Genomic DNA, 24,616 nt, shown 5'->3' with positions numbered 1-24,616 from the left:
TATAAAGCTGCCGGCACGCCCGCGCTCCGCCGACTCTGCAGCGGTCCTGTTCTGTCCGGACTTCGCAATGGCTCTGCGCCTCGAGGGTCCGGACGAGCTGCCCGCCGCCTGCCTGTCGCCGTGCGGGCCGCCCAACCCGGCCGAGCTGTACAGCGAGGCGCGGCGCCTGGCGCTCGAGGAGCTGGTGGCGGGCGGCCCCTGTGCCTTCGAGGCCTTCCTGCGAAGAGAGCGCCTGGGCCGCTTCCTGAACCCGGACGAGGTGCGCGCCATCCTGCGGGCGGCCCAGAGGCCCGGTCAGGAGGGCGCAGCGGCGGGGGCCGAGGACTCCTTCGGCTCGTCGCACGACTGCTCGTCCGGCACCTACTTCCCCGAGCAGTCGGACCTGGAGCCGCCGCTGCTGGAGCTCGGCTGGCCCGCCTTCTACCAGGGCGCCTACCGCGGCGCCACGCGCGTCGAGGCGCACTTCCAGCCCCGCGGCGCGGGCGCCGGCGGCCCCTACGGCTGCAAGGACGCGCTGCGCCAGCAGCTCCGCTCCGCGCGGGAGGTGAGCGCCCCGGCTCGGGGCCCGGGGCGGACGGGAGGCCCTCGGAAGAATGGAGCGCGGGGCCGGGTGGTCCCGGGGGCCCCCGACTCGCCCCTTCTGCGTGGCTTCGCTCGGATCACAGATCACTCGGCCGCTCGTTGTGTCAGGGACGTGGGGGGAAGCCGCAGTCCTCAAGGAGGAGCATTGTGGCCGAGGTCCAACTCCTGACATTCACATCCCCTGGGGGAGGGGACCAGAAATACTTCTAGTTCCACATTTTAGTTAAAAGCAAACGAGAGTGCTAATTTTCCTGGCTGCCAGCCAACACTGGATCCCATCTCCTAAGAAGTAAGTGCGTTACCTAGGGGAAAATTCCAGAAAGATTGTACCCAGCGACAACTTTGGGGCTTAGGAGTCTGTTAATTGCTAGTCACCGCCGCGTGTCTTTTATCTTGTAGAAAGCCAATACATTCCAGTGGTAAACTGAGAATCCTGCCTCTTTCCGCCCTGCCGTTGACCAGAGAAATTGCGCTCTCTCTCTCTCTTTTTAATGCTTATTTATTTGTGTGTGTGAGAGAGAGAGAGAGACACAGCGACAGCGAGTTGGGGGAGGGGCAGAGAGAGAGGGAGACAACAGAATCCAAGCAGGCTGTGTGGGCTCTGAGCTGCCCGCACAGAGCCTGATGGGGCTGGAACCCTCCAACCGGGAGATCATGGACCTGAGCGGAAGTCAGACACCCAACCTCCTGAGCCACCCAGGGCGCCCCAGGAAATTGCTCTTTCTGTGAATGAGGCGGGCAGATACCCCTGCTTTGGGTCATCTCTCTTCCCAGTGGGTTTTGGTGCTGTTGTCTTGACTCTTAGAATGGGTGGGGTGGGAAATCTCGACTGCAGCAGGGTGCTGGGTACCTAGGGGTCTGCGAGAACGTAGCACCAGGTGAGTGGGGTCGGAGCCGTAGTTAGCTGCCTTAGTCTAGAGCCGTAGTTAGCTGCCACCTTGCTTGCTGACTGGCATAGTGCCCATCTTCCTAGCGGCCACCTGTGCCGGGAACATGGCAGGTGAAACCCCAGGCCATGGTTAGACTCAGGAGGGCTGGTACCTGAGTGTGTCTGTGGCTTATGATGTCTGCATTATTCTGGCGGAGACAGTCAAGCCCAGGAACAAGCCCAGATTCTCGCTAGTGTTCTTGATGCTGCCTGTTCCTTTCCTGCTGGTGGGGTTGCAGTGGGTAGAGGGTAGTGTGGGCTAGGGCTTTGCTTTTGGGGGAGTAGGTGCAGGCTCCAGCTATGCTGGTATCAGCCGTGCAGTGCTCTGGGTGTGCTGACGGTCCTTTTGATGGAGCAGACACTCGAGAAGAGTAAGAGGATGGAAAAAGGCCTGATGGTGGGGTGCATTTCCAGGCTTGCCTCCAGGAGGGAATTTGGGCACTTGCAACTTGAGAAAAGCAACGAATAGGTCTCCGTGAAAGAGAGGAGAATTGCCCTCACCTCTTGCCCAGCTCCACTTCTTAGTGGTAGTGAAGGGATTCTGGAGCTAAGGCCAGAGGGAAAGCTGCCTGTCGACTCATGTGCTGGCCTTAGAAGGGGCTCGAGGCTGGCCCTCAGCCACCCTTTTGTCCTGGGGGCATTCTGTAATACTGGCATTCCAGGGTAGAATGTCCTGCCCTGTTCTGTGCCCCAGGCCAGCCACACACTCACATCTTTGAGATGGTGTATTTGGAACCTGGGCGATTTTAATGGTGAAAGGTGGTACATTACCTTTAGATCAGATTAATATTTTCAGTGTCTCTGCCGGATGCCAGATTGCTCGCTCATTTGGCACCTACCACGTATTGGATGCTGTGCCAGGGGCTAGGGGCCACAGGTGAAGGGCATGATGCTTGCCGGACACTTGAGCGTTGACAGTCTGCTGGTGGAATGGGTGGGGAGGTTGCTACAGATAGAGACATTGGAGGAAGAAAGAAAGCAAGCCTCAGGAGAGGTGGTGACCTTGGATCTGGGTCCAGGAGGATGCGTGGGACTTGCCAGGCCAGAGGGTAGAGACTGGCCCAGAAGTGTGAAAGGACCTGGCATGTTTGGAGGCAGCCAAGTTCCTCACAGCTTGAACAACGAGTAGGCAGGGTTAGTGGTAGAAGAGGAGGCTGAAGGGGAGGCTGGAGCCGTGCTTTGCCCGCTAAAGAGCACTGGGGAGCCATTGAAGGTTTTGAAGGAGGAGCATGATCAAATTGGCATTCCTGAGCAGTCATTCTGGTGGGAGCACAAGGGAGCCCGGGTTAGAGAGGGCTGAGGCTGGTGTGTGGGGTGCTTGTAAGGAGGATGCCATAGGGATCTAGCGACCAGAAGAGGGTGTGTGCTAAGGCAGTGCTGGGGAGTTGGGCAGGGGAAGTTTTAATGATAGGACTCGGTCATTCGTTGGCCTGGGAGGGAACAGGAGAGTGAGCAAGGCCAAGGAGAACACGGGAGAGGCAGGGTTGGGGAGGACAGAGGTTTTTTTTTTAGCTTGGTGGGCAGTGAAGCTACCAAATTAGGAGGAAGAACAAGGCCGAGAGTGGGGACCCGGAGACGGGTTGGATTTGAGACATACTAACCTTGAGGCCTCATCCCCTTTACTTTAAAGAATACGATAATGCTCTGCGAAGCAGGTAGTCCCAAGGTAGGTGCGGTTATCCCCACTCCGCAGGTGATGGAGCTGAGGCACAGAGAAGTTAAGTTGCCCCGAGGCCACATAGCTGGGGAAAGACAGAGCCAGGACTCCCAACTGAAGTACGGCGACCCTCAGCCCCCGACAGCCCCAGCGCTCGGCCTGGTGCCATGCAAGGATAAGGCGCTGTCTCCGTCCTCAGGTGGACAGGGCCTGATGGGGGTGATATCATAGGGAGCTCACCGGGTGGCCCCACCAGAGCTGCGGCTCGGGGTAGAGTTGCGCCTTGTGTGCACAGGAGTGGCTGCGTCCCTCTGGCTGCGTCCTTTGAAGTTCAGTCCCTGTGACAGCAAGGACGCTGACGATGCCGGTCCCGGGCTGTCTCAGGATGAGATGAAAAGCTGTTACGCATCTGCGTCCTGATGGTATGCTTGAGCCCCTGCAGTGGGTCAATTTCTGTGCTGCACCCTTTACCTGGAGTCTCCCATTGAACCCTCCCACTGTTAGGAGGAGGCCACAGGTAAGAAAAGACCAGGCCCAGAGAGGTTAAGTAACTTGCCCAAGATCACAGAGGTAGCCCGTCTGCCTAGCTCCCAAGCCCATGCTCGCAATCTCTGCTCCCCGTGGATTCCCTGGCATGAGAGGGGATTGGCACCTTGGCAGTTTTCAGCGACAGGCTGAAGGTTTTTAACAGTTTCTCAAGATTGGGACTTTTTATTTCCTCCTTGCATATCCTATAAACAGGAAAACGACTAGGACAGGACGAATACTTCCTGTCCGTTTCGGGAAGAAGACTGGAGTGGTCAGGATACAGGCCCAAGAAACCGGGGTCACCTGGGAAACGGAGGTGTCTAATCCTAGCTTTGCAGCCTGGACGGAGGGTTTTCGGACAGGTTTCATCCTCACCTGGGACCTGGGCCGCATGCAGGGTGTCTGGTGCGGTTGGCCGGGAGAGGAGAGGCGGGGCAGGAGTGACAAAATGGTCTGAGCGATTCCGCCTGCCTTTCCAGCGAGTTCTTGTCCCAGAGTAGGTGTGACGGGGGCTGTGAGTCTGCCAGGCCCTCCGCTGGCTCAGTTTCTGAGCGCCTTTCAAAGCGTGGGCATCCTGCCTCGTGAGTGAGGGACGGTGTTGAAAACACACATGATGTATGTGCGGCCTGGCTTCTGAATGCAGGCTGACTGCTGACCTGGTCGAGCTCCACCAAAGCCGGAGGAAATACTGCTTTGGACCCGAGAGCCAAGATGTTGGCTTCCCGAGGGAATTCTGGAATAATTTTGAACCGAACAGGATCTTTCCCTGACACACCTACTCTGGAGTCTTTCCCTACATTACTGAATTTGTCGAGGAGTCGTTTTTCTCTTTGCCCCTGCTGCCCTGTGAATCAGCGTGTGGCTGGGCCCCGCCTCCCCAGGGGTCCGGTGGGAGTGGAGACCTTCCCTGGACGTGCTGCGTGCCCTCACTGGTGATGGGTTTCTGTGCTGGCCCTTGGGGTATCTCTGGGTTTTGAACGGGAGTTCATGGGCAGAGCCCATTCTGGAGGTTCCACACTCCTCAGGCATCCTTCTTACCAGCTGCCCGTGTTCCAGAGAGACACCTGCGCTATGACGCGCCCTGGGGCATCCATTTGATAACCTGAGCATTGGGAGAAGCGTGACTGTGTTGACGAAGAGTCCTGCCAGGAGTGGCTGCTGAGAAATCTGGCCGAGGCCCCTGATGTGTGTGTGGATGTATCAAGAGAACTAAGGTGCTCCTGATCTTGTTTCACGCTCCTCTGGGTTTCAGTAGAATCTCTGCAGTGTGATCAAGTTCCTGCTCCGGATGCCCCAGTCAGCCCGGGGCGGGCTTTCTCAGCATCACTCTGCCGTGGATGTTTTGGACCAGATCGAGGGCTGTCCTGTGCCTTGGGTGCCCAGCAGCCTCCCCGGGCCCCGCCCACCAGACACCAGAAGCACCATCCCCGGCCAAGAGTCATGATGTTCAAAAAAGTCTCCCGAGGGGGGTTGGGGAGGATAGGGAGCTATCGCTTAAAGGTTATAGAGTTTCTGTTTGGGGTGATGAAAACCTCTTGGAAACATAGTGGTGATGATCGCACAACGCGGTGAACGTAATTCATGCCGCTGAAAATACACTTGAAAATGATGAAGATGGCAGGTTTATTATCTATTTTACCACAATTTAAAGAAATTGCCAGATGTCCCTTGGGGAAGAAAATTGAGAAGCGCTGGCCTAGAAAGCCTGTCTGATGCACAACTTTTAGGCTGTGCCTCACTAGACAGGGTGGCTGCTTTTTATCTCTTCCTTTTGGTTTTATGAGTCAGGTGAAGGAGTTTGGAATTGTTAGCCACTTCATTTCTTTCTTTTTATTTATTTTTTATTTTTTTAAAGTTTGCTTATTTTGAGAGAGAGAGAGAGAGAGAGCATGAGCAGGGGAGGAGGAGGAGGAGGAAGAGAGAGAGAGGGAGAGAGAGATTCCCAAGCAGGCTCTGCACTGTCAGTGCACAGCCCAATGTGGGGCTCAAACTCACGAACTGTGAGATCCGACCTGAGTGGAAACCAAAAGTCAGCTTAACCCATTAGGCCGCCCGGGTGCCCCTATTTTTTATTTTATATTTTTTTCAAGTAGGCTCCACGCCCAGTGTGGAGCCCAGTGTGGGGCTTGAACTCGTGACCCTGAGATCAAGACCTGAGTTGAGATCAAGAGTCAGACACTTAACTGACTGAGTCGCCCAGGTGCCCCTCTTTTTTTTTTTTTTTTAAATTACAGTAAAATACACGCAAGTCGATTTGCCATTTTAACCATTAACTGGCCTTGAGCACATTCACATCGTGTATCCGTCTCCACCATCTGTCCACAGAATGGTTTTGTGTTCCCTGACTGAAGCTCTGCCCCCGGGGAACAGCCACTCCCACTCCCTCCTGCTCTCGGTCCTGTAGCCACCTTCTCTGTCGGCCTGTTCCTTCCTTCACTGTTTCCAGCTGGCGTCCATCAGGCAGCAGGGAAGCCACAGGATCGTCCGGATTCCTTTGCAGATACAGGATCCGTTCGCTCGCCAAAAAAGTACTGGGTATGCGGGCTTTCTAAAGACACTGATGCAAACGATATAGCCTCTGGAGGGGAATTTGACCATATGCGGCAACACTTCAGTTGTATTTACGCATCAGCCTAGCAACCCCACGTGTGTGCGTGTGTCCCAACGATAACACTGGCAAAAACACGCATAGACGCGTGTAGCAGGCTGTTTGCGGCACTACTTACCATAGTGAGAGGCTGGGGGAGCTGAGATGTCCTTCAGTAGAACGGATGTGTCCCCAGAGTGGAGTCCCCTGCGGCTCTGAGAAAGCAGTGACTAAGTGTCCAGGGCCGCACCGACCAGTGAAGTCACCGTTAGCCACCAGTGGCAATTTCAATTTATATGCATTCAAATGAAATGTGAAAAACTCAGTTCCTCTGCCTCACGAGCTATATTTCAGGTGTTCAGTCTCCACTGGTGGCTAGCGGCTGCTGTGTGGATGGCACAGACCTAGCACGTTTCCTTCCTCTCAGAAGCTTGCATTGATGAGCGCTGCTCTAGAACAGCGTGCATCACATCCTGCCTTGTAATCTACAGGGGGATGTGAACACACACACACACACACACACACACACATACATAATACACATTTAAAAAAAAAATTTTTTTTTCAACGTTTATTTATTTTTGGGACAGAGAGAGACAGAGCATGAACAGGGGAGGGGCAGAGAGAGAGGGAGACACAGAATCGGAAACAGGCTCCAGGCTCTGAGCCATCAGCCCAGAGCCTGACGCGGGGCTTGAACTCACAGACTGCGAGATCGTGACCTGGCTGAAGTCGGACGCTTAACCGACTGCGCCACCCAGGCACCCCAATACACATTCTTATTTATAGCAAACAAGTATGTACATACATGGGCCTAAGGCAGACTTCTTTATATTCAAGAAAATGGAAGAGGAACCAAAAATGGATTGAAATGATTGTAATGCAGAAGGAGGAAAGGAAAGGAGAAAAAGGGAAGGGACAAGGACGGAAGCTAGGTGTCTCTGAAAGCACCCTGTTTTGTAAATCGGACGTCGGAGCCAGGTAAATGTTTTACGTAATTATCAATAACTCAGAATGATAGCCCCCTAATTCCCCCAAGTCCCTCTGGATGCTTTTTCTTTCTGAAAGCCCAGCGGGCATGCGTACTTCACACTGGGACACAACAGCAGCCACGTGGCTGCCACTGTGGCCCGCGAGCAGTTGGCACGCCTTCCCGCCTCCGGGAGAGCCGCTGTGCCAGGCTGCAGACGGAGGCCACTCCAGCACCTTAGTCCGGCACTTGAATGGTTAATCGTACACTGACAGCCCATGAAACCGAGAGAGACCAACTCGCACAGGCAAGGTTAGGGTCGACCGTGGACATTTGCTTTGTTTCTAAATCCGGAAGATAATGCCAAGTTAACTTGAAAAATTTTTAAGACATTTTGAGGAGATCGTTTCTGTTCTATTTAAAACCTGTAATGAATGGGGAGAAAAGAGGTCTCTTGTTTTTGAGTGAGACCATCTCCAGAAGAGTAGGTGGGAGAGCACGGGGGACCTGGAGGAAATGGGTTTGAGAGCCATGTGGTCCGCGCGAAGAATCCAGTTGTCAGGCTGGCGTTGGCCGCCCCCCGCCCCCCCCCCCCCCCCCCCCCCGGCCCCGGGCAGGTTGACGGGTCATTGAATGTGCGCAGACCTCTGGCAGAATTCCAGGCGTGTTGCACACGTGTCCTTGCTTTGTGGCTGTGGGTGGGAAGGGAGGGAGACCGTGGCGGACTTGGGGCTAAGACACAGGCTGCCGTGTGAGGGCTTCCTGTGTGCCAGGAGCCGTCAGGTGCCCTCTCTGGACTGAACCCACTGCAGCCGCTACCGGATTGGCAGTAGTATTTGCAGGCGACAGGAGGCAGCGACACTTAGGTACCGCGCCAGCGGGCACGGGGTGCTCAAAAGCAGAGGAGCTGGCTTCCGCGTCAGGTCCGCCTCTACGGCCTTTGCTCCCAAGGTTTCCTGATTTAGTCCGTTCTGGGTTAGTCGGCGGGACCGCCTGCAGAGAGAAGGTGCCCACGTGCTACGGCACTCCACACTTCCTGAACGTTCGTTCTGTGAGCTGTTTCGTGTTATTAGTAATCATCCTCCGATGGGCTCCATCCCATGTCCTTTGCGAAATATTCCACTGGTCCCTTCAGGATGTATTCCAAGCTCTGTCGCTTGAACACTGAACCTCAGGCTTGTTTGGAATAATATTTAACCCTCTTCTAATAGGTGGCTCTAGAGTCGCTCAGGCCGGGGTTGAGACACCAGCTCCTGTATTCGTTTAAGAATATCCCTACGGACGAGTCACCTAGCCCCTCCAAGCTTTATTTTCCTCATCCGTAAATCGGAGATAACAATTACTGGTGTTTTGAAATCTCTAGATCTCTTTAGAGCTTTTGTGCAAGAAAGCAAATGGAAAAGCTCCCAGGTCACGTAAAAAATGAACGTGAGTAGAGTCTCTGCTTGTCCCCAATACACAATAGTGCAGTGGTTGCTACTGTGTAACTGTGTGTGTCACTCGGTCCCTTGGTTTAAATCATCAAGGAGTAGTTGCAGTGACTGTGGCGGTGGTGGGGGGCACCTGTGAGGATGGTGTGGGGCTTGACACAGTCACGGCTGCTCTAGATGTGGCTGGAGGTGTGCAGGAACTATGGGGTACCGGGCGGCAGACCAGCCAGCCGGGCTTCTGGCGGCTAGATGTTTCCTCCTGTAATGACTGATTTGCACAGAGTTGCAGATGGGGGTTGACCTGGAATAGACTCTCAAAAGTCACCTCTTGCAGAGCTTTCTAGCCCTTAGAGATCGGGCAGGCTCTTTGCAGCACAGGCTGGGGTAGGCAGCGCCCACAGTGGCCGTGTGGGGGCTTGATGGGCACAGGATGCCCGCTTTCCAGATGCGTCTCTCCTTTGTCCATCCCGCATGACATCTCAGGGAGTGACAGCAGGGACCGGTTCCAAGTCTGGGCATCCTTGCAGGGCCCGGAGACCTGTAGCAGGAGCCCCAGCACCTGGGAGACGGGTCCGGCCTTGGAAAGCAGACACTTGGCTGGCCAGCGAATGAGTCCAGGCCATTGCTGAGCTCAGTGAGGAGACTGTCCCTTGAGAGATTTGAGAAGCCCCAGGTCTCGTTGAGTCTGCAGGACTTGGTTGCACGGGGCTGGAGTGGGGAGAGTACAGGAAAGCGGGGTGGGGTCTTGAAGGAGGGAAGGTCTTCGTGCTCATTGCTTTCCTGCGCAGGGCTGTGCCTCCGTCGCAAACCTTTCAAGAGTCCCGCTCTAGCAAGAGAGGGAGGGGATGTTGGGTACAGGGGGAAGTTAGGGAGGGAAGCACTTGCACCCACCTTCTTAACACCTCGCGTTCAGATCCAGTTATTTTCAGCACCCACAGGAAAGGCTGGGGCTTTAACACCAAATAGTGAAACCAATAACAAATTAGAGACTTACTCACCACCTAACAAAGGTGGCGTTTGTATTGTTTCAGTGGTGAATCGAAGCCCAGTTTGGCAGGCCCTGCTCCTGGGTCCCTGCCTCCAGCAACCCTCCAGCCCTCTCTAAGCCAGCCAGCTGGGCAGGGTTTTCTGTCCCTCCCACGGGGAGTCTGGGTGCACGTCCATGCGCCGCCTCTGTCCCCCATTGGCCTGGGTTTCTTGAGGACAGGGACGGACCCTGGATGTGTCTTCCTCCAGCTTTCTCGCGTGAGCGCTGCGCTCATTCCTACACGAGTGTGTTCAAAACCTCTGTGGAGGCGTCACCGCCTGGTTTTACCACCTGGCTCACCCGTCTGTCTCTCAGTCCTGTCCTGCTGCTCCCCATCATGCACACTCTCCGTTCCGGCCACACTGGCCCCTGCCCCATCATTCCCTGCCTCTTCTGCCGCCACGTGGCTTCAAGACCCTCCCCTTCACTTCTCCCCTGTCAAGACTGCGCCCTTCTTCGTGACTCAGCTCAAAGGCCCTCCCCGCCAGGAATCCTTCTCTGCTCTTGTAAACATTTGAGTGCCTGGAGCGTGTCTGCCGCAGCTTGACCGTCTCCTCCCTACCTCCAAGTTCCGGTGATGTGATCGCCTCGTCCGGTGTGTATCATTCGGCCCCCCTGCGTGCGTGTCTTCCTTTTGCGGACAAGTCCGGTGTGTGTCACATTCTGTAGAGCCGTCTTTTCTGCCTGGCCCAGGCTTTGGCCCGCCATAGACTCTGAAGAGGCGCCGGCCGCAAAATGGAACGCCCATTTCATGCCCGAGCTAAGCCCTTTCTGTCTTTGTCCCCTGCGATCCTGACAGCAGCCCCTTACATAGATGCTGTTACTGTCCATCTCTTCCAGAGAAGGAAACTGAGGCTCCGCAGCATGCCTCGGGTCACACGGTGGTGAGCTGCAGAGCTGACATCTGTGCCCAGGCCTCTCTGCCTTTTGCCCACGATGCTGTGTGACCTGGGGGTGGATACAACTCCAAATAAGATGCATAAAAGCATGTGGGAGGCCGTGAACTTCTCGAGGTGCCACCAGTTCAGAAAAATCACGTGTCTGGGGGGTTGAGGCAAACCCTTTCCCAGGGAATAGCTCGACAGCTGGGGCTTCGTCAACACTGGGGAGGGGCGGGGATAAGTAGCCAGAGAGAAATGGATCTTCCCAGACTTCTCATAGCCGTGACTTCCCGGGAGCTGGCCTTTCAAGGTCCCTCGTCCTGGTAGGCGAGATTTGGGGTGTTGGAGACAGCACGGGATCTCCTGTTTGTCTCCGTTTGCTTCTTGAACACCCACGTCCTTGAGGGGTCATAACTGTCAGGTACTGTCTTGAGTCCTCTAGGGTCACAGAGATGAGTCTATCCCATTCCAGGGCCTCCGTCCCCATAGAGGAAGTGAGACCCATAAATAAATTACCTTAACGTCCGAAAAGGAGTTAATGTGGTCCTAAGAGACACTAGTTTTCACTTTTGAAGTGAGGAGGAGGGAGACCCCCTTCCGGCCCAGGCTGCTGGAAACCGTGGCCCAGGGAGCCGTGGCCTTAGCTCGGGGCCCCAGCTCTGGCTTGGTGTGCAGAGACTTGTACTGAGCCTGCACATTCTGACACCCCACAGCCTTGGAGGGATTTCACTGAGGGCCCCACTCTTAAACTTGCAAAGGGTGTCATGAGAGGCTTGGCGGCTGGAGCGATGCCTCCCTGTGGTGAGCTGTCTGGACTGGTGAAGGGAACCCGCGAACAGATACCTGAGGGATTTTTGTACCTAGTGCTTCATGTAACGTAGTCATTCAGTTCTGACCACATGCCTATTTTGCAGACGCAGGACCAGACCTTGGGAATGACTGTAATTTGCTTAGGGCCGCATGGCTGAGGCATCTCGGAACTGTAGTCTGATGCCGAGAGTGGAAGATTGAGCAGCAGGCATGAATGGAGTGCTGCCGGGGAGGAAAAAGGACTGGTCCGAGGAAGCGTGGAGGACAGTGGCTAGGAGGCGATCGGGAGGGTCAGCTGGGCCAAATCCAGATGTGGCCTGAGTGTCTTTGGAGAAGGAGGTGTCTGCGGCTGGGGGCAAACCGATAGTGCAGAAGGAGAAGGGAGGAAGGATCCCGTAGGGTGGGGATCCTTTCCCGGCTCGGAGATGGGCTCCAGAGTCTGGACGGTGCACCGTAAACTGGTGTTCCCGTGAGCCAACAGCTTGCTCTTCCCTCTGCCTCACGCCATAGGTGATCGCGGTGGTGATGGATGTTTTCACGGACATCGACATCTTCAGGGACCTACAGGAAATATGTCGGAAACAGGGAGTCGCCGTCTACATCCTCCTGGACCAGGCTCTGCTCTCGCAGTTTTTGGATATGTGCATGGACCTGAAAGTGCATCCTGAAAAGGAGAAGGTTTGTGTTACATGTTTCCAGTTTCTCCTTAATCAGCAGTAAGACTGAGCATCTGTAACCTACATGATCTACATGATGGTGCGGGGTGGGGCGGGAGTTGGATCCCCATGACACGAGAGGCAGCGGAGGCTGTGGCCAAAGCCATTTGTCTGAAATCTCACAGAAAAGAAACCACAGAGCCAGGTTTCAAACCTTGGCCTCCCCTGAACAGCCGGGAGCTCGGCTGTTGGCCGCACGGGGCTGCCTTGGAGGCGCTGCTTTTGACAGTAGCGCCGGCCCGGCCACCGTTGACGGAGCCCCTGCTCCGTCCTTGGCACTGTCCTGGGATCCTGACAAGTGTTAGGCAACTCCGTCCTCACCGCAGCCCTGCCGGGTAAGTACCTGTTTCAGCGCAGACGTGGTGGCACAGAGAGGCCGGGGTCTGCCGCTGGAAAGGAGCGGGGGTGTGCCTCCCTCGCAGTGGGCCTGCCTCCAGCCCCGTGTTCCTGATCACCGTCACATGCTGCCTCTCCGTTCTCGCTGCTGTAAAATTAGGCTTTTCGTGTCCTTTGCTCTGAGCATGACAGTAATGCAAACTGAAGTCTTTAAATGTACGGTTACATAACTCAGCCAGCTTGTTCTCTGTAGCAGAAAGAGGCAAGCAGCATCGTCGTGTTTGTTATTCATCTTTTTCAATTAAGCAGCTTAATGTGAGCTGTGAGCTTTGGAACTTAATTCATCCACTTGGCTCATCACCTATGTGAGCACCTTCTCTGAGCCACTTAACTGTTCCAGGCGCTGGAAATAAAGCAGTCAGCAAACCGAACAATGCATTGGGCTTCGGTACTATAGGCTGCTTGCAGAGTGGACATCAGCGCATTCCCCCTCCCCCCCCCATTGTCAAGTAATTTGGTTTACAAAATTTGGCTATTCGACTTTCCCCACAGAGTTCTTGGTGGTCGTTTTCCCGAATGGGGAAACCGAGGATCAGGTTGTTGCTAACTTATCACGGCCGCTACAAAGCCAATTCCTGGCGGAGGTAGAATCGGAGCTTGGCGCCAGGATGAAATGAGCCAGCCGTGTGACCCGCACTCGGTTAAAGTACGAGGTCAGGGGGCCCCAAGGCAAATGCATGTTAGGCGTGGAAAAGCACGTTGTCACCTGAGCGGACATTCAGCCTGTGACTGCTTTTAACACAGAGCCAGGGGAAGCGATGGAAGATGTGCTGTTTGACTCTGAGGCTCTCTCTGCAACGAGGGCTGTGTGCCAGCAGCAGGAGAATCACAGAGTGGCTCTGGCCACAGCTCTGATCGTGAGGTTGGCTTAGAGACGATCCAGTTATCGAATCCAGCATTATTTACCGACTCGCTTGCATAGTGTTGATTGTTGCCTCGAGGAGGAGTTGAAAGGAAGTCTGTACCTTTGGCCTCAGCAGTTCTTCTAGTGTCTTTTTTTTTTTTTTTTAAGATTTTAGTTTTTTTTAAGTAATCTCTGTACCCAACACGGGGCTCGAACTCATAACCCTGAGACGAAGAGTCGCATGTACTGTACTGACGGAGCCAGCCAGGCGCCCCAATTTTTGTAGTGCCTTGACTTCTTCCTAGAGCAGCACCGTCTTCCCTGGCGGCTTCTCTCACCAGGACGTGTCTGTTGGTGAGTCTGTACCCTCCCCCAGTGGGGGCTGACATCTGCCATGCCCTCGCTCTGTGGCTGGTTCTGGACGCTGGGTGTCCTGTCTGTAGGCACTTGGTCACGTGTTTGCGCGTAGGCCCTCAAAAGCGCTTTGACTGCAGTCACAGAGGCCTGTATGACATTTGGGTAAGCACTGATGGAAAAGATGCAGAAAACTACACCTAAATGTGCCCACAGTGACATTTTTGAATGCTTGCTATTATATGTGGATCTTTTGAAACCTGGGTCAGGAATCGGTATCTCCTCCAGGAACCCCCTGCCCCACCTGCTCCAGGTGCACCTCTATGGAAGGTCCTAGTTTCTTTGTTTGTTTGTTTAATTTTATTTTGAAATAGTGGGATTTTCAAAGGAATTAGCGATATAATATAAGGAGTTCCTGAATACTCTTTGCCCAAATTATCTAAACGTTAACGTCTTATAAACCTCTGTGCAAATTTCAAAATTGAGAAATAAATTTGATATAATACCATAATCTACAGACCTTCTAAGTCTCACTGATCATTCCACGAATGCCCTTTTTCTTATTCAGGATCCAACCCAGGACCGAATCTTGCATTGAGTTGTCCTGTCTCCTTAGCGTCTTCTCATTTGGAGCTGCTCCTCTGTCTTTGTCTTTTAGGGTGTTGGTGCTTTGGAAGAACATTAGCCAGTTTTCTGTAGGATTTGGGTTGGTCTGATGCTTCCTCATGGCTAAATTCAGATCATGTTTTGGTAAGACCACGGAAGTGATGTTATGTCATGCCATGGTGTTTTTGTTTTGTCTTATGTTTTTATTTTAAAGGAACAGTAGGTTCAGGGTGCCTGGGTGGCTCAGTCGGTTGAGTGTCCGACTTCGGCTCAGGTCATGATCTCGCGGTTTGTGAGTTCGAGCCTCGCGTCGGGCTCTGCTGACAGCTCAGAGCCTGGATCCTGCTTTGGATTCTGTGTCTCCTTCTCTCTCTACCCTCCCCGCTCATGCTCCATCTCTCTCTCTCAATTCTTTTTTTTTTTTTTTTAAATAAAAAGGGAACAACAGATTCACAGAAGATGCAAAGGTCATACATAGAGGTTTCCATGTGTCCCTCACCCGGTTTCCCCAATGGTTACATCCTATGTGACTTCTAGTACAAAATCACAGCCTGGAATCTGGGGTTGGCACAACATGTGTTGACAGTTCTATGCCATTTTATCACATGTGTACACCTATGGAACCCCCCCTGCCATCAGGATCCAGAACTGTCCCACCACTGTCGGGATACAGGACTATTCTATCACCACAACCATCTCCTTGCTCCCATTATGGTCCCATCTGCGCTCCTCTCTGTGCCCTCCTCCTCGTTTTTAACCCCTGGAAACCAGTAATTTATTCCCCATCTCTATAATTTTGTCATCTAGAGAACGTTCTATAAATGGAATCATATAGTATATGACCTATTGAGATTGGCTTTTTTTCATTCTGCATAACGCGCTTGAGATCCATCCAAATTATTGTATCAATTGTTAGTTCTTTTCTGCTGCTAAGGAGTGTCATGTGGTGTGGTTGTGCCACAGTTTAACTGTTCACCCGCTGAAGGACTTTAGGATAGTTTCCAGTTTCTTACTATGATGAATAAAGTTGCTGTATTTGTGCACAGGTTTTTGTGTGGATGTAGGTTTTCACTTCTCTGGATGATGTCATACCTTGTTTTTTGAATCACGCATTACTTTTCTCTCCCTTAGTCCGTAAAGGTAAGGAACATGCCTGATCCCCCTATTGTCTCAAGGCTCAGCACACGGTAGGGACTTTCTTTGCTTATGGAATGAATGAGAGAATCAAACAAAAATCTTAAGCATTTAATTTGAATTGTGTAAGGTTTCTCAGGGCATAAAGCTGACGCTGTCCTGATTTGTTCCAAATAATGCAGATCGTCTTAGTGTTTTACATACCATCGGATATACATTTATGCGGGTCATTTTACAAGGATGATTACGCACTGTGGGGCCCCAGCGTATTACCGGAGTACCTTTTTGATAAATCCGTAGGAGATGTGACATTGTTGGTGAAGCCACATGGGATATGAGTGTGTCCGCCTCAGAAGTCCCGTGTTAGAGAAGGCTCGTCCTGTTCCCCATACTGAGGATGGCATGGGGGTAAGTGAGGGTGGGCTGTTAGTCATTACTGATGCAGTCAAATAAGAGAGTAGGAGAAATATCAGCTTAGCTTCCTTAAGCCTTTGTTAAAATTCTATTTATTATTAGTGTGTTTTCTTTGCTGATTTTATCCCCCACATTCTGTTTCAATGTCATTTCTTGGATTCTGGCGTGTCAAAGAACGAGTGGCTCTTCTTTGAGAGCACATGTACCCGTGAACCAAGAGTCTCACAAGTCCGTCTGAGAACAGGGCACACGAGAAGACGGACCAAGTGAAGTGACATTCGTCGAGTCCCGAGAACCGCTGGCTAGTGTGCGTGTGTGCCGTTACCGAAGGGGACAGGGGACCGCTCCTTTGCCACCTAGTGCGTCTTTTCGGGAACTGTAGACCAAGCCCTCTGTCGTTTGCTCACTGGCCTGTGTGTTTCTTTTTCCCCCGTTCCCCGCCGACAGCTGATGACCATCCGGACTATTACCGGAAACACTTACTATGCGAGGTCGGGGACTAAGATAGTTGGGCAGGTTCACGAGAAGTTCACACTGATTGATGGCATTCGCGTGGCTACAGGCTCCTATAGGTAAGTCTCTAGCCTGCCCGTGCTTGTGACCCTGAACTTTGCAGTGGGTGCATGCTGGATAAAGGAAAAGCTGCTCTTCCTCTCAACGTGAGCCTCCGTGGCCAGGCGTTCTGGTAGGTGTGCATCTGTGTGTGTGAGGACGTCAGTCTGAGCGGCCTTTTGCAGGAGGTGGTTGGGGTGCGGGTCACCTCCCCTGCCCTGGGGGGCCACGAAACTAAGGCGTGGATGTTGAAACTTGCCTGGAGCCCCTGCCAAGGCCTGCGGTGGCCAAATTGGGGTTACCGGTGACAGGAGCAGTCTCAATTCCTATTCCTTGGTCCCCCCCGCCCCTTGTCCCTGTTCACTTGCAGGTAAGGGTCATCACAGGTCTCAGCGTCAGTGTGGAGGGCAGAGCCGAAGCTGTTACCTTATGCTTAAATCCTTCACCTTCTGTCAAGCCTTGTAACTTAGTGCTTTAGTCTAGAAAGTCTGATCCAGGTTTCTAGCCCCAATTTTGAAGTCTTAACTTGGCAGTGGTATCTTACAATAGAGTGTCATTGAATAGAGGGTGCAGATGATTGGATCATTGATTTTCACGAATCTCCAGAAGTTAAGATGCACTGTGTTTACTTAGGGGGCTCCAATGGCAGTGTGTCTGTGCATTCAATCGTCTGACGGTGTGCGTGAGGCATGTCTTGAGTTTAAAAAAGAAAAACTCATTTTTGGAGAAACGCGCATTCCCGAGTGATGATTGTGTCAGCCCTGGCAGATGTGCAAAAGGTTGTGGAAGCTGAGGGGGTCAGATCAAGAAACTCTTGGTGCCTTTCTTTTCAGACAGTACCATCATTGCTCAGAACAAAATTCACACTTCCTCGAGACTTCCTTTCATAAGACGTTTATAAATAACAGGAGGAGACTAGATTTTCACCCGAAGCAAGCTTTATCTGCATATACAAACTTAGTCCCAAATGGTTTTTGGCCATCCTGAAATATCAAATATAAAAATTACCCTCTGCAAATGAGATATGCTACCATTGAGGATGATGATGACAGGTTTTTTTTTTTTTAAGTCTATTTATTTATTTTGAGTGAGTTAGAGAGAGACAGAGAGAGAGAGAGAGAGAGAGAGAGAGAGAGAGAGAGAGAGAGAGAGATTGAGTGGGGGGAGGGGCAGAGAGAGAGGGAGACAGAATCCCAAGCAGGCTCCGCATTGTCCGCATGGAGCTTGATGCAGGGCTCGAACTCACAAACCATGAGATCGTGACTTGAGATGAACCCAAGAGCTGGTTAACCAACTGAGTCACCCAGATGCCCCGAGGATTATAGCTTCTATTTGTTGACGGTATTTTATACTCCTGGTGTTGGATAGGTGTCTTGTTTGCATGATCTCATTGAAGGTTTTCAGAATCTTTCTTCTGGGGCTTTGAAGGCAGTTCTCAAGGTAGAGACAGATCTGACACTCTGTTTCATGATCTCTCATTTAAAACACCCTATTCCTTTAAAAAATTTTTTTTAATGTTTATTATTTATTTTTGAGAGAGAGGGAGACGGAGTGCAAGCGGGGGAGGGGTAGAGAGAGGGAGTTACAGAATGCGAAGCAGGCTCCAGGCTCTGAGCTGTCAGCACAGAGCCTGACTCGGGGCTCGAACCCACAGATGGGGAGATCACGACCTGAGCTGAAGTCGGGCTAAAGTCAGATGCTTAACCGACTAAGCCACTCAGGTGCCCATAAAACATCCTATTCCTGATACAAACTTCTTTATCACTGGGGTAATTGGGAGTGCAGAAAGCTAGCTCAAACTACTTTATGCAAAATAGAATTTATTGAGTTCCATAACTTGGGAGTGTAGAAAGGTGCAGTTGGTTTTCAGTTCATCTTGACCTGGAGGGCATACATTGATCAGAATATTGTCTCCTGGTCCTGCTTTTTTTCTAGTTGATCTTTATTCTCAGTCACGCTCTCCCTTTGAAGGCAAGGTCCAGGCTTACTTACATAGCCTTTAGTATCTCTCCCAAAGAGAGAGACTTTCTTTCTGCCTGCACTGGCATCAGTCCTTGAAGAATTACTTGGTCCTAGCCAGGTCACGTGCCCATCCTGGGTAGGTCCCTGACCCAAGTGGGTGGCATACTGTGGTCAGCCTGGGTCATATGTCCACCCCATTGTGATTGCAGGAAGTGCCTAAGAAGAAGGCTGGGGTGGATGAGGTTCTATTACTAGAGGAAGAAGGATGCCTGACAGGCAGGGCACATGGCCACTAATCAGCCCTGAATGTGCTACTGTCCCCCATTGAAAATGGCAGCACTGGCAGCACCTGGGTGGCTCGGTTAAGTGTCTGACTTTGGCTCAGCCACGATCTCACTGTTTGTGAGTTGGAGCCTCGCGTCAGGCTCGCTGCTGTCAGCACAGAACCCACTTCGAATCCTCTGCCTCCCTCTCTCTCTGCCCCTCCCCCGTTTGCTCTTTCTCTCTCAAAAATAAATAAATAAACATTAAAAAAAAAAAAGAAAAAGAAAAAGAAGGGGCACCTGGGTGGCTCATTTGGTTGAGCTTTCAACTTCAGCTCAGGTCACGATCTCACGGTTCCTGAGTTCAAGCCCCACATTGGGCTCCGTGCTGGCAGTGCAGACCCTGCTTCGCATTCTGTCTCTGCCCTTCCCCTGCTTGCACTTTCTCTCTCAAAATAAATAAATGAAAATCTTAAAAAAGAAAGGAAGAAAATGGCAGCATGGGAGCAGGTAGTAAGGGGCACCGCACTAACAGTCCTTACGTCCTGGGGTCTAGTCTGCAGTCTAGACCAGCTTCCCGCTGGGACATCACTAGCTAGTTTCATCACTTCTAAAATCAGGGTGCTTGCCTAAATCTTTTTGAAGCCCTTTCTAGTTTGTAGAAACGCTGAGGCTGTGGATGTCTAAGTCTCAGTGTGTTGGTTAAATAGTTGGCCTTTTTCTTTCTGTTACCGCATACATACGTTATGTATGGGGTTGGGGTGTTGAATTTACACTGAATGGTGGGTATGCTGTCACCAGAGTTGTGACTCCTGGAGCAGGATATCTAGGCTTTATTGTTCATTTTGACAGTGAGTAAACTAAGAGTGCTCATGCTTACCAGCTTCTGTTTGTTTGTTTGTTTGTTTTTAATCCTTAAGTTTTACGTGGACAGATGGCAAATTAAATAGCAGTAACTTGGTCATTCTGTCTGGCCAAGTGGTTGAACACTTTGATCTGGAGTTCCGAATCCTGTATGCACAGTCGAAGCCCATCAGCTCCAAGCTGCTGTCTGACTTCCAGATCAGCGGCAAGTTTGACCATCTAGTGGACAGTAAACCCCTGTCTAAGGAGCTCACGTTGGGCGGCCTGCTGCGCCTGCGGCTGTCCCGGCTCTCGAGCACCCCCAAGAAGGCTGAGCTGGGGTGTGAGGCCCCCGCTGAAGGCAGGGCAGAGGCCAGGCACCAGAACTGCGAGTCCTCCACCGTCGGCGATGAGGACGATGTCATCAGCTGCCAGGACAGACCACAGGGCGGGAGGAGGACGACCGATGCGGCCACCCAGACGGAGCCAGGAGAGGAGGTTCCAGCAGTGAGCACGAGCGACGCGGGGACACAAGCCAGCGTCACCACGGCATGTGCCGGGACCCAGACCGCGGTCACCACCAGGGTCGCAAGCTCCCAAGCTGTGGTTCGGTCCACGTCGGCCACCACCCAGACTGACGTGGACGAGAATGTTCTCTTTTCTCAGGGCACCCAGTCTAAAGAAGGGTCACCAGTGTCCAGGATGTCTGTGTCCAGATCTCCCAGTTTGAGGTCTTCCTCCTCTCTGTCTTCCCAGGGCTCTGTGGCGAGCTCCCTGGGCTCCCAGACGTCCAGCAGAGCCCCTGACTTTGTCCCCGCTGGACACGCCAAGTACTGGGGCGCCCCCCACTTGGATCTGTGCTTGCGAGACTCCTTTAGGAACTTGAATCAAGAGCGCCAGTTTCACTTTGCTGGTATCAGGTCCCGGCTCAACCACATGCTGGCCATGCTCTCCAGGAGAACATTCCTTGCTGAGAACTACCTCGGTTTTCATTCCGGAAACGTTGCCAGAGCATCAGTGAATCTCCTGGCTGTGAGAGACACCGCGCTGTATCCCTCCTACCAGTGACTGCTCGGCGTTCAGCGCCTCCTGGTTCCATCAGGCGCGTGGTGCTGATCCACCGAGCACCCTGCTTTACAGTTTGTTCACCTGATCTTTGGTCCCCCGTTCTTCTCTGAATTCTATAAACTGCACATTGTTTTATGTGCTTTTATCCTGTTCTTGTCATGTATAAACCAGGTGTTGGTTTTATGGTCGAAACACTATGGGTACAATTTCTTTGCACGACTTTAACGTTGATATCTCTTAAAGAGAGTGTTTAGGGGTTCTCAGGTTCATTCAGGTAAGAGATAAAATGGGTGCTGTGTTTTTTTAGATTTGTGTGCTCTTCTGTTTTAGAGATTTGAACACTAGGTCTTACCAAAATCCTGTTTAGAAAAAACTTTCTTATTGTCTGTCTCTTCTTCAGGGTATCTGTGTTCTTAGGATTAAATAAATACAACCAACTTTTGTTTGGTGATGGCTTGAGTGTTATTTTTCCCCGCTGACACTTTTTAACCCTAGGAGTGTGTCACAAGTAAATGCACATAACAGTAATTTCTGCAGAATTTTTTAATAGTGTTGGGGTGGGGAAGAAGTAGATGACCCAGATTGTTAAGAGAAAATACCCACTTAAAAGTTAGAAGGCCTAAAATAAGTTTCAGGGTCATGCCTTCCTTAGGGATAGGAATGTTGGCGTTACTAGCCGTATAGTTTGAATGAGGGAACTTGCCAGGACCTGCAGGTCTTTTCATGTGCTCTGCTTGTCTTTTCTTGAAAGAAAAAGCTTGAGCCCTTTAGACAAGGACCTTGGTTCTTTGCTTCTCTGCCAAAGGCGGCCTTAGTGTGCATTCCCGGATTCATCCCTGATAATAACTCTAGTGGCCCCATGGGCCCCATTTCATCAGATGGGTGTACTGACATTGATTTAGCAATCTAATATCCTGCAGTAGGGGCAGAAGAGGACACTGACAATTATCCCAGATTCCTAGTTCGGTGGCAGGCGATGCAACTGGTTTCTACACCCTGCTAATCAGGATTGGTATGGCTGTGGAATCCTGTTTTTGTCCAGTCTCATTTGTGCGGACAGACCAGAGGAAGAGAATTCAGAGGTGGCTTCCTCCTTCTGATTTGGTCAAAGCAGCAGAGATCTGTAATAAGGGAGGGCGTTGTCTGCCACGTCGGCGCGTTGCCGATGCAGCCGGTCATGAGCGCGCCGGCAGGTTTTCATGCATGCACCAGGCCTCCCTTACGCTCACCAGGTTATTTGCTGGATTCGTGCCTTAATCTGGGCCGTGAAGCCAGCCAGACAACCGGTTCCCGTCTGACTGTAAACAGCTCAGGCCCGAGCCTCGCACAGACATAGTGCTGGTTGAAACCATTTGCAGATTGAGAGAATTTCTATATGCTGTCTTTGACCCTCGCAACCAAGTCGTGGCTGGACAGCTGTTATTCCCAATAAACAGGCAAAGAAACTGAAGCTCAGGTAAAGTGGCGTATTCTAGGTCACAAGGCTGATAAAGGCAATGAACACAGGTTTTCAGATTCTGAGTCTGGGACTCGGTTGTACCACTGTCTGTCTGCAGGGAGCGTAGAGGCATTACAGGGTGTACCTTGGGAAATGCAGTTAATACCCTGATGAGTTCAGAGTTAAAATTTAACCTGAGTAACAAATGTAGGCACATTTGAAATTTCAACTGTGTTCTAAGGAACTGCTGATAGGCGTTCATAAAAAAGGCTGTGCATCGGGATAATTGATGATAACTGAGTTTGGGAATTGATGGATCAAATAAATTTACATGGGATGACTCGAGAGTTTTGAGAGAGGTGATGATCCCAGTGATTTTCTCAGAGGAGGGCAGGTATGTGGCCCATGACAAACTCATCTGCCCACAGAGTCCTCTTTCTGTGGAGTCGGACCCCAAACCATTATTCTCTGAAGGTGTTGCCAATGATTAGAAATTAGAACAAGAGAAATATGGGATCCCAAGAAAATGGCCAGGTTTCTTGGAGTAAATCTTTTCTGGCACTTGAGCGTGGAAAGATCATTCCAGGGCAGAGCGTGTCAGGGTGAGGTCTGGGGACCACCTGCATCGGAGTGAGCTGGGTCCTTGTTTCCAATGTCCATTACTGGCCCTGCTCCCAGGGGAGGGGAGGGTGACTAGGGCAGACTTTTGGTACAAAATATTTGTTGCCCCTTCTGCGAGAGAATTATTATTTCCTCATCTAATGGCAGACTTAGCCATTGCAAATTTGGCTGTAAATATTTCAGAATATCTGTCTAAAAGATCAAAACAAAAACCGGCTCCCTTTCAAAAACCACAAGACCACCAAGATCGTACCTGAACAACTTTAAAAATTTCCCGGTACCATCAAACGGTGTTGAAATTCAGTTGTCTTATTCTCTCCGTGCTGATTTGTTTGAAATTAGAGATCCATACAATTTCAAGGTCAACCCAATTGGGTTGCAGGGTCGACATTCTTTTGAAAAACTTAAGGAGTCAACTGGAGAGCTGGCCACCCCACCCCTGTAGGCAGTTGGGCTGGGGAGTATTTATCTTTTACTAAGGGAACTTGAGGTTACTCAGAAGAAAACCTAGGGTACAGATCACGTAAAGGAAAAATTACATGAAGAAGCCCAAGGGTGGATGGGAATGAGGTTACATGTGCGTACCATAACAACCAGCACACTCCCTTTGGCAGGCCACATGTTTACCTTTCAGCTTCTCGATAGCTGAGGCAGAGAGAGAAACCTGGTCAGATCCACCATTCACGGCATCCCTAAGATTAAATTCGAGTTCAGGAATAATTCTTGCGACTGAGATAAGGTAAGAATTTTTCACAAGGACCCTCCTATAAAGATGATACTGGGGGAGGCACCTGGCTGGTCCCGTCAGAAGAACGTGTGGCTCACGATCTTGGGGTCGTGAGTGCAGGCCCCACGTTGGATATAGAGATTACTTAAATAAATAAGTAAACTTAAGAAAAATGATACCGTGGGGACACCTGGATGGCTCAGTCAGTTAAGCGTCTGACTTCGGCTCGGGTCATGATCTCACGGTCCGTGAGTTCGAGCCCCGCGTCGGGCTCTGTGCTGACAGCTCACAGCCTGGAGCCTGCTTCGGATTGTGTCTCCCTCTCTCTCTGCCCCTCCCCCACTCACACTCTGTCTCTCTTTCTCAAAAATAAAATAAAAACATTAAAAAAATTTTTTCTAAATGATACTGTGAAGAATTTGGATAATAATGTCCTGATGATAAACCCCACGACAGATACTTTGAGGTGTGCCCAGACACTGAACGCACCAGGGCAGTTGCCGAAAGCTTTAGTGGTGAATTGCATGTATTCAGACACTCTATGAGAATACGCCCCAGTTTGCTTGGCAGAGTTCCAGTTTATGTCTGTACATCCCCACCCCCTTTCAGTCCCAGAAGTGTCCCAGCTTGTACAATAAAGCATACGGTCTTCCTATCTTGAAAGCACCTGCTAGGTCTAAGGAGGCCTTCCCCAGCGCATCCAACTGCATAGATGTGCATCGTCCCTCAGGCCAATGTGACAGTCACTCCCCTGATAGCTGAATCTCTTTCCTAGTGGATCTCCATACCTCTGGACCCAAATCCTCGGAGCTAAGTAACACTTTTGCTTATGCTAATACGTGCGTGAACTCGTTCATTTGTGTGCAAGCCAACAAACCAGACAGATTTACAAATTGCAGAGGGCTGCACTGAGACCCAGGGGGAAATCCCAGTATCATGCAATTCTGCAAAGAACGACCTCTTTTCGGGCTGGAGCAAAGCTCTTTCTGATCTGGCTTTGGGGAGGAGACCCAGGGCAGTTAGGACTTTTTCTCAGAAGCCAAGAGTTCTAACACACGAATGCATGGATGGTGTAATGGACATCTGTTATTTTTGCTTCCTTCAATCCACCTCTGATAATTTCATCCTGAGATTTCCCTCTGAGGAACCATTCTGCTTCCAACTCTCAGTCCATGTGGTTCTGGTGAAGCTGACCACAGCCACAGCTGACTTGGGGTGGAGCTAATGACCGAGGTTCAAGCCACTCAGAACATCATATTCTGTGGTCCTGGTGATTGG

The 24,616-nt window shown here is 51.5% G+C and overlaps 1 protein-coding gene across 1 annotated transcript; it reads left to right on the top strand.

The window, feature by feature from the left end:
• On the top strand, positions 1 to 21,003 carry FAM83D (family with sequence similarity 83 member D). The gene is made up of 4 exons (XM_023251255.2): positions 1 to 544; positions 11,911 to 12,078; positions 16,312 to 16,436; positions 19,562 to 21,003. The coding sequence occupies exons 1-4, from the start codon at positions 68 to 70 to the stop codon at positions 20,550 to 20,552; spliced, it is 1,761 nt and encodes a 586-aa protein (XP_023107023.2). The 5' UTR covers positions 1 to 67; the 3' UTR covers positions 20,553 to 21,003.
• Positions 21,004 to 24,616: the final 3,613 nt, after the last annotated feature.

Source organism: Felis catus, chromosome A3, assembly GCF_018350175.1.
Source record: "Felis catus isolate Fca126 chromosome A3, F.catus_Fca126_mat1.0, whole genome shotgun sequence".
Classification (NCBI taxonomy): Eukaryota; Metazoa; Chordata; class Mammalia; order Carnivora; family Felidae; genus Felis; species Felis catus.
Note: the sequence above shows the minus strand (reverse complement) of the source record. Positions and strands in the feature narration are given on the sequence as shown.

Excerpts from the sequence above, each read along its gene's own strand:
- FAM83D (XM_023251255.2), top strand. The coding sequence starts at position 68 with ATGGCTCTGCGCCTCGAGGGTCCGGACGAGCTGCCCGCCGCCTGCCTG. Across the intron at positions 545-11,910 it reads AGCTCCGCTCCGCGCGGGAG|GTGATCGCGGTGGTGATGGA; the intron begins GTGAGCGCCCCG and ends CTCACGCCATAG. Across the intron at positions 12,079-16,311 it reads TGCATCCTGAAAAGGAGAAG|CTGATGACCATCCGGACTAT; the intron begins GTTTGTGTTACA and ends CCCCGCCGACAG.